Source organism: Euprymna scolopes, chromosome 2 (genome assembly GCF_053919585.1).
Source record: "Euprymna scolopes isolate OS-2025 chromosome 2, ASM5391958v1, whole genome shotgun sequence".
Classification (NCBI taxonomy): Eukaryota; Metazoa; Mollusca; class Cephalopoda; order Sepiida; family Sepiolidae; genus Euprymna; species Euprymna scolopes.
The window spans coordinates 102693400-102703399 of NC_136483.1; the positions used below are offsets into that span (position 1 = coordinate 102693400).

At 31.8% G+C, this 10000-nt stretch overlaps 1 protein-coding gene across 4 annotated transcripts in view; it reads left to right on the plus strand.

Moving 5' to 3' along the window:
* LOC145293627 (CKLF-like MARVEL transmembrane domain-containing protein 7) overlaps positions 1–10000 on the plus strand; it is a 71170-nt gene that overhangs the window by 40946 nt on the left and 20224 nt on the right. The window contains exon 1 of one of the 4 annotated variants that reach the window (XM_080140037.1): positions 4132–4291. The exons of the other annotated variants lie outside the window; for them this stretch is intronic. Coding sequence (XP_079996163.1) covers positions 4231–4291 — 61 coding nt within the window. The 5' untranslated portion in view covers positions 4132–4230. Of the gene's footprint in view, positions 1–4131; positions 4292–10000 lie in introns of those variants that run through there. 4 annotated transcript variants of the gene reach the window in all.

Below are 10000 nucleotides of genomic sequence, written 5' to 3' on the forward strand. Positions count from 1 at the left end.
TTTTAAGAGGTCAAAAATTGATCAAAATTAAAAAAAATCGTTATACACTTTGTACATTGATCCTAGTTTATTTTCAGGTTTTAATTTTTAATCAGTTGAAATGTGTATCAAGTTGGTGCTGTGGTAACGTCATCAGATTTGAATGCTACAGTTTTGGTTTCGATTCTAGCTTATGGCACTGAAATATATGTTGTTTTTTTTTAAATTTGAAATCATGACTCTATAATAATATATAAAAAAATCTGGACGAATTAAAATATCATATTTAAGCATATGAGCCCCCCCCCCTCGTATATACAGGGTGATTTCAAGAAAATGGCCCCCAACTCTAATTAGGCCCCGTTTCTTAGTGTTTTGTCCGAATTAAATGAAACTTTGGTCATAACTAGTTTATTATATTCAGAACATCACATCAAAACACTAGAGTCTTTGGCTTTTTTTTTCTCCGTTGACTGTAAAATGCTCAGAAAAACAATTGTATGTTCTCTGTTTTTTTTGGGGTCACCCTGTGTGTGTGTGTGTGTGTGTGTGTATATATATATATATATATTTATATATATATATATATATATATATATATATATATAGAGAGAGAGAGAGAGAGAGAGAGAGAGAAAGAGAAAGACAGAGAGAGACAGGAGACAGAGATTCAAAGAAAGAAAACAATTAATGACTCATTTCCATGTGAACCATTTTTAAAGAAAATTTAGTTTTTGTTACATTTATAAAAATAACGTAATTTTTAATAGAACTTTAATGCACTTCATATTTTCTCATATATAAAGTAAAGCCAATCTCTTCACAATGTATAATTCTGTTTTTACATAATTGTTGCAATATTTTGATCCTATAATGGGGTATGATCCCACACAGTCGGACGATTCTATTTATAAACGATGCTGCTAAGAACTGACGAATCAAATTAATTCACGTTCTGCTACAAACCAATCAGGAACCAGAATTGCTTCATAAATATTAAACCTTTTCTGGAGCAATTTCACATGTTCTTTCCCGGGTTTCGACACGGTAAGAATATTTTGTTCTGTGGAACTGTCTACTACAAACAAGTCACCTACCAGAACTTGTGTGTAACAGCGAACCATCTGAAGCTCAAAGTGGCTTACACTTCTACAAATTGAGCAGATCCGGCCATATTCTCCAAAATAAAAAAAGTAAAATGACGTTTTTGTTCACAAAATTTGTATATTATGCTTATTTAGTCTTGGACTTCTCCTTGCCACTGAACTCAAGCAGTGCCGATTCAGAAGAAGTGTGGGATGGGATTGCGCAACCCTTATCTCACAATTTTACGCACAGCTACCTTTACAGGGGGTATCCATTGTCTTTCGACTCTGAACAGGGGCTTCCACTTCTACTTCCATGTATTTTTTTTTCAAAGTTTTAGAAGCCATTTACACACAATAATTTTAAAACTAAAGATTAAAACATTGTCTTTACAAAATCAGTTATAGTTTTATAAAAAAAAAATCGTTAAATTAATAAATTAATGACAAAATGACACTGTAATAATTAACTTTCAGAATCCTACTTTAAAAGAAATAATAATTTGGTAAAAATGACAAAAACAGGACACAAAACCGACTTTGAAATCTAGTGGGCAATGTCCTTTTCCCCTCTTTGCTACCTCTTTCTTATTGAAGAGACGTTGCAAACTTATCCCTACTATGTCATTAGTTTCACGGTATGTGCTCGACTGAGCTTCATTCTATGGTTTCCCCCCTTGTAAGGCATTTGCAGCAAACACTCAACTAGCTCCAGCCTCTATTAGCAATTTCACTCACTCTCTATCTGTGCTTATAACTAAACGAAAATTCAATGAGCAGAGCTCCCCCCCCCAGAACTGCTCACCTGTGGAACACAATACCGCAGAGCTGCTTCCCAGCTGACTATAACATGGTTGATTTCAAGTCCAACGTAAGCAAGTTCTTGATGAATCGTCCTCTAAAATAAACTAACTCATCCAATTTTCACAATCACCCATCTTTATAGTGTTGTCAACGATTGGTTGATTTGGTCACGCAGCCACTCATATAAAAGTTGTGACTCTGATATATCCCTGGGGGAATATAATCAGTATAAAATAATGACAAGAGAATATTCTTTTCATTATTTTGACTCTCGAGTATATATCAGTTAATATCTTATATGTTTTTTATATAGAGAGTGATATGTTCTCGATTGATTAACTGTTTCTAACCGTGTTGGATATATACTCGAGAGTCAAAACAATGAAAAGAATATGCTGTTGTCATAGCCCTAATAATGAGGCTCAACACACAGAGTAAGTTATAAGAAGTTATTCGTAGAACCGTACAATGTAACAAATAAATATTAACACACAAACATGTCTTGAATGCTGTAGTATCAAGACTAACTTACTCTCTGTCTAGTTACTGCTTTCTAGCGACTTTTAATGACTGAGTAATCCATTCTCAAGGGGTGTCAGGATCTTCCACTATATCAGACCCAAAATTTAATTTCTTCTTTTCTTTTTTCCTTTTACGATCCTACCACCGAAGTGGTAACATGTTTGTCAATATTTCTTTTTATCTCTTTTCCTTTTTTGCGGTCTAAAGTGATCTCATCATTGCCTGCTGGTCCTATTTCGTCCAAATCAGTTTCTGTGGCCTATGGCTAATCTTCTTACCAAATGGACCATTTCTCTACACATATTGGTCACCCTCTTTTTTCATATATCCATATGTGTCTTTATGGAAATCGCTCTAGACAATGCATGAAGCCACTTGATATAAACGAGTTACAAATGCTACTTCAAGATCAACAACTAGGCAATGCTAAGTGTTAGATGAATAGATTTCGACTCAGAAAAGCAGCAATTCTTTCCCTTTTGTCAGAAAGCTTTGGCATGCGTGCCTGTTATTATTATAGTAAGGTTTTCAGTTCTTTTTGTTTATCTCTTTTATTTATGCGTCTGAAAAACGATAACTCTGATACCACCATCGGATTCCTTGTAAAATTTTATTTGGGAAATGTTGCGTTTGTTTTCGATTGCATTGCTGGATAAACAGACAGGCACACACAGATAAGATTTATTTTGCATGTTCTGTCTATTAAGTAATATTCTTTTCATTATTTTGACTCTCGAGTATATATCAGTTAATATCTTATATGTTTTTGCATAGAGTGATGTGGTTCTCGATTGATTAACTGTGTCTAACTGTGTCGGATATATACTCTAGAGTCAAAACAATATCAATAGTCACAAGCCTACTCATAAGTAATGGAGATTATTTCAATATAATATTTAACATCAATCTAACTTCCAAAGTGAACTATCTCTGCCAGGTCTTTATTTACCCCTCTTTCTTGCAAGTTCATTTTTATCACTTCCTTCCAGCTTTTCCTTGTGAACGATATGAACTGAACCTGATACCTCAACTGCTCTACATCTACTAACCCAAGAACTCTCATCCATTCTTTTCAGGTTTCACTTTCATACATCATCACACTGCATACACATGCCTGATAGACTCTTTCCTTGATGGTGTTAAGGCTTTGTTGGTTAATAATAGCATAGTTCTATGAACTTATTCAACTGACTCCTATTTGTTGCAATCACACTAGTACCTACTCTACCCCGTGCTCCAATGGCATCACTAAGGTAACAAAATTTCTCCACAACCTTAATAATTTTGCCATCCAAACTAGACCTCCATAGGAAGTAATAGTATAGTTACGGATTCAGACACAGATGTCAAGTCTCCATTTGTAATAGAAGCTATAGTATGGTTTCAGCTTTAAGACGGACAGATACCAAATCTCTGTGAGTAATAGAAGTTATAGCGTAGTTACGGTTCAGACAGACAGATACCAAATCTCCATTTGCAATAGATAAGTGCAGAAACTTATCAAAATTAGAACTAGTATTCTTATCATTATTAGTTGCACAATTTTGTAATATTTATTTGTTTGTCTTTTTTTTTTTTTAAAGATAACTTCCTTTACAATGTAATAAAGGAACAGGGATTTGCCTATACTTATTTCAACAGGTGACAGTGGATGGGGGGGGCGTTATAGCTGCTCATGAACATAAACAATGCCTCCCTGCATCATGTGAGTGACACTGTACCGATATCCTTCTCCTCATACTCCCCTCTCCTTTCTATCCTCCTACCACAACCACTCAGACTGTCCCGAGGCTCATCCTCCTTGAATGAGAAAAAGTTGAACACAAAAAAACAGGCTTGCATGTGGAGTGGATGGTACAATAGACTCCACGGCCTTAAGTACACTGTTGGACACAACGACGGTGAGTGAGACAGACAATTGAAAATATGACACACATACATCTTAAAACTCAGTATACTAGATAGAAAAATTAACATTATAATATTTACAATATTGAGCAGCCATTATAAGGAATTTCTGTGACATCCTTGGTGACATATCCATGAAAGTATAATTATATATTGTATTATTGATTTTTAATAATAATAATAATAATAATAATATATATATATATATATACATATATACACACACACACACACACACACACACACACACACATATATATATATATATATATATATATATATATATATATATATATATATATATTAGTGATGGGACGATTCCAATATTTTTCCAGATTCTGGTATGATTCCAATACCCAAAAAGTTCTGATTTTTCTAATTCCTGATTTCGATTCTGATTAATCGTCCCAACACTAACATATATATATATATATATATATATATATATATATATATATATATATATATATATATATATATATATATATATATATCTCGAATAAAGAAAAGTTATAAACTTTTATACTTTTCGTATTCATTTTCTATGCATTTTCACACAAACACACACGCATATATATATATATATATATATATATATATAAATTTATATATACATATATATATATACACACATATATATATATATATATATATATATATATATTTATATATATATATATATATATATATATATAAATTTTATTTTTGCTTTCATTCTTTTTGGTGAATGTACAGACTTTTGTGTTTCTGATATGCGGTATATCATGAAAATGTATATTTTCATTATGGGGCGAAACAAAGTCTGATAATAAAGTGTTTTGGATGAAATTTAGAATATTTTTCTGAATTATATATATATATATATATATATATATATATATATATATATATATATAATTATTATTATTATTATTATTATTAAATAAAAGGAATATTGTCTGTGTGTGTTTGTGTGTATGAGTGTGCGTGTGTGTGTGCCTGAGATGTCGTTTCCTATGAATTCGAAAACTGCTGGGTCGAGTTTTTAGAAATTACACACAAAGATACTTGATGTGTCTGGGAATGTTCTTACATACATTTTATATTGGAATGCATCCGATAAGTCTCGAAAATCAATTAGTCGAAAAAAATCCAACTATAGAAAGAAAATCCGATTTTAACCAAAGTTAACTATATAATGCAACATAACATCACACGAGCATTTGAGAAGTTTCATCATCTGACAAGCAGAAAGGCCCAGCCTATAAAATCAACTGTAAATTTTTTATAAGAGAGAGTGACGTGTTCGAAATGAATGTTTCTTTTTAGAGCACAAATGAGCCATGATAATTGATTTTTGTATGTTTGACCTTAATTCAAATGATTTAAAAAAAAATAATTTCATAAAATCAACAGTTAGTTCTTTGATAAGACACGGGCACGTTAAAAATGGATGGTTCTGTTTAAAGCACAACTGAACCATGATACTTGACTTTTGCATTTTAAACTTAAAATGAAGCCATTATTTACAGATTATTTTATGAAATTAACAGCATATTCTCTACAGTACAATGTAGACTACAATGCATTGTGGACTAAGTTACTACAGGGAGGCAAGTGCAGTTTCCTTGCAGTACACTGCGGAGGGAGGGAGGGCTAACTAGAGCAGGTGATTAATCAATTTGATTAAAAAAAATAGGTGATTTCACTGATTTCAATGACAATAAAGTATGGGATAATGTAACATTTGTTGATCTTCATTCAATTCTGGACGTCAGGCCACCCTGTTAATAATATATCACCTTTTTTTTCACCATATTCCCACTGCTTCACTATTTGTTACCAAGTAAGGTCTATGACTTACTTGTAGTTTCATCAAATACTTTTGCAAGCACAATGCGATCCCGCATTTTGCTAAATCCTACCCTCTGATTAGAAGGAAATTATTTCTTTGAAACTTCGCGGATTAAGGACTATCCACTTATTTTGTGCTTCCTTTTTAAAATTAAATATGTTTTTAACTCTTTTTCAAAGTGTTCTTTTAACATGTTATATTAACTACTTGTTCTTATATATATATATATATATATACACTAGCATTTCAGCCCAGCGTTGCCAGGGTGTTTGAAGATGTATGCTGAGCAAAAAAAAAAACAAAAAAAACGGTCAATTTTTTTAACTTTGACCCCTATTATGACCCCTTAACATTTATTGTTTTAGGCTCAAATCAAGTTATTAAGTTAGATCCATGTCCAAGGAACCTATATCTAAAATTTCAAGTGTTTAGACCCAAAATTTTCGGAAGAGTTTTGTAGAGTTCTCAAAGGTCAAATCGTTGAACTTTGACTCCTTAACAGCAAAATTTCTGGCCGAAAACCGATCATATCGATTTTCCCAAATCTCAGTATCCTGTATATGAAATTTCGAGTCTGTAGACTAAAAATTGACAGAGTTATTGCGTAGGGAAATGTACACACACCCACACACCCACACACACACACACACACACACACACACACACACAGTTTCACTTTTATAGCTATATATATATATATATATATATATATATATATATATATATATATATAATAAGCTTTGAAAATATATATGGCAATTAAGCTACACAGAATTTTTTGTGGATGGAATGCAGGAAATTCTGCGTAGCTTAATTGCCAAATATTTTTAAAAAAAAAAACTTACTCGCTAGTTCTACTCACGTATTGAGCGCTATTGAAGTAAATACTGAAAACAGATACGCAAAATTTTATATCGATACATGAAACAATATTAATATATGTATATATAGAAATATATATAGAGAGATTTTTTTATGTAAAAACTATGATGCTACACATTTCCGATATATATATATATATATTTATTTTTTATTTTTTATCTACATAAAATGTTATAAGGAGATATAATATTTTATGCATTGATTTTTAGTATTAACTTTAAGAGTGTTCAATATGTGAATAGAGCTAGGTAGTAAGCTACGAAAATATATTTATGGCAATTAAGCTACACAAAATTTTCTGTGTTTCCTCATGTAAAAATGCTTACATACAAGAAAGAAACATGGAAAATTAAAGAGAGTAGACAGCGGATCTTGGATTTACTTTCGCCAGCCACGTAACTCACGCTCTCCTTATTTTGTCCTTTAGTCATCGCATTCCAGGAGTGACGTTTCTGACAAAGGGAGAAGAATTGCTGATTTCTAGGTCAGAATTTATTCCATCTAACACTCATTGTTGGCAAGTTTTTGACCTTGTAGTACTATTTTTTAGCTCCTTACATCAAGTGGATTTATACCTTGTCCGGAGCGATCTTCCCCCACCCCTAAATAATTGCCACATAAATTTTCATAACTTACTACTGCTACTACTACTACTACCACACACACACACACACACACACACGCACACACACGTGAAAGGTTTGTGGAAGAAAACCCCAGCAAAATGCTCCATTATAAAGGAAATATAAATTATGTGAGCATAATATTTATTTATATATGTTATGGGGACATTCGTGACCAGTCTCTGGTCTGCTGTGCTGGACTCTGTTCAGTCTCTGTTTATATCTGTCCCCCCACTAAATAGTGTTCTACATAGTGCTTACACATAGAATTCTGTTTTGTTTACAATCTTCAATGTTATTTTATTTTCATTTTTTAACACCCTTTTGTTTTAGTTTTTGTTTTTATTTTTTGTTTTCTTTGAATTTTGCCAGTGATAGTATAGTAGAGGGGTAAATAAAGACCTTTAGCTTTCTGCCGAAACAGAGCTGATAACACCCATTAGGATAGTAGTTCATGGTTTATCTTCGCGTTTACAGGATTCAAAACTCCCTGCTGCTCAAAAAATAGTTGCAACAAGTCGATGAGTTAAGTGATACCTTCCAAGGATGAATGCTGCGAGTCCAGTAGTCATCATGGAGTTCATTGTAGATAACTATCCAAATGGTGGACAAAAGGCAGGTGAAAATGCAGACATTAAATTCGTCTTGGAGAGACCTATTGTAATGAAGAAAGTCAATCAATCGTAGAGCACCACAGTACACGAAGGATACAATATTTTGCCCGACATAAGTACATTGGTGTTTGCAAATGATAATAAAATATTTCGCCCCACATTAGGTCTGAGTGACACAAAGGGATTTTGAGGCTACATGCCTCGAGTGAGTTTTCTTACATCCATTCAACCTATTGTCTTTTTGAAAACAAGCGCCACCTGAAACATAAAATAGCGCCAAGAATACTCCTCGGCAGTTAATAACAAGAATCAATCTGATAGGTCCAAACAAAATCGTGGTCAGTCAAACCGACTAATGAGGAGCCTGTTTATTTCTGCAGAATTTCTTAAAAAATTTAGTCAGTTTTGTTCCAGAAAGTCCCTTGATTATAAACTTCCGGTTTTCAGGAAGCAGTCGAAAAAAAAAAAAAAGAAATGAATAAATAAATTAAATTAAATTTAAAAAAACTAATATTTAAAAATAAAAACTAACTCTAAAATAAAATTAAAAACTTAAATATCTATCTATCTATCTATCTATCTATATATATATATATATATATATATATATATATATATAACTACTTCATTTACTCACATAAAATTAATATACAAAAGTATAGATTTATGCGTAAACTTTAAGTATTTACTTCAAAAGTGCTCAATACATAGGTAGAGCTAGTTAGTAATTTATAAAATATATATGGCGATTCAGCTACACTGAATATTCGGCGTTTTATCCACTCTAGGATTCGTCAGGCTAATCGCCATATATATTTTATAAATTACTACTATATATATATATATATATATATATATATATATATATATATATATATATATATATATATATATATAAACAAGAAGTAAAATTACCCCCCCCCCCTCCTGCAATGGGACAATCTTTGAGTTGTTGATCTGTGCTCGCATCATTAAACTATATCGTTGAAATTGTTAAAATTAATGGCTAAAGGGGAGCAACCAGTTAAAGTACTTCTCATAGAGGCAGACAATTGTTAAAAGGTGTGCATTTTTATAGTCATATAGATTATTTTATAACGTAAGCTTACTAATGATAATTTTAGACAAAAGGTTTAATTATAAGAGTAAAAATGTTAATTTTATTTTAAAATATGATATAAAATATAAATTTTAGACAAAATAAATGTAAAAAATGAAAACAAAATTTAACAAACTTTCATTGTTTTTTAAAACTGCTTTATCTATATGTCCACTATCAATCCCTTTATTTTTGCTTATGTGGCATATCTTTATTTTACTATGAAGTTATTACGTAATATCTGTCTTCATCAATTGGTTTTCCCTGTTTATTAAGAGTGCCTGTTTTCTGTGGACATATCCTTTGAAGAGCTCACTCCTTTTGTTTAAGCAAATTTTACTAGGATCATTACTCTAATTATATAATATAGCTCTGCGTTGCACAGGAAGCATTATTTCGATAGCCTTCTCTCTATTTCCTTCCATTTTATGGTGAAAGGTATTTCCTCGTTCTTTAATTGCCAAACTAACGCTGTGCTAATTCTTACTCTACATCTAAAAGAGCTTCCAGTGCATCAGTGGTGGGATTCAAATTTTTTAAGAACAGGTTCTAAGAAAATGTTAATAAGAATAAAGAATCTACTATAATGTAGTTATGAATAAGGGTTTACATAATTTTAACAACCGGTTCGCCGAACTCATAATATTTTA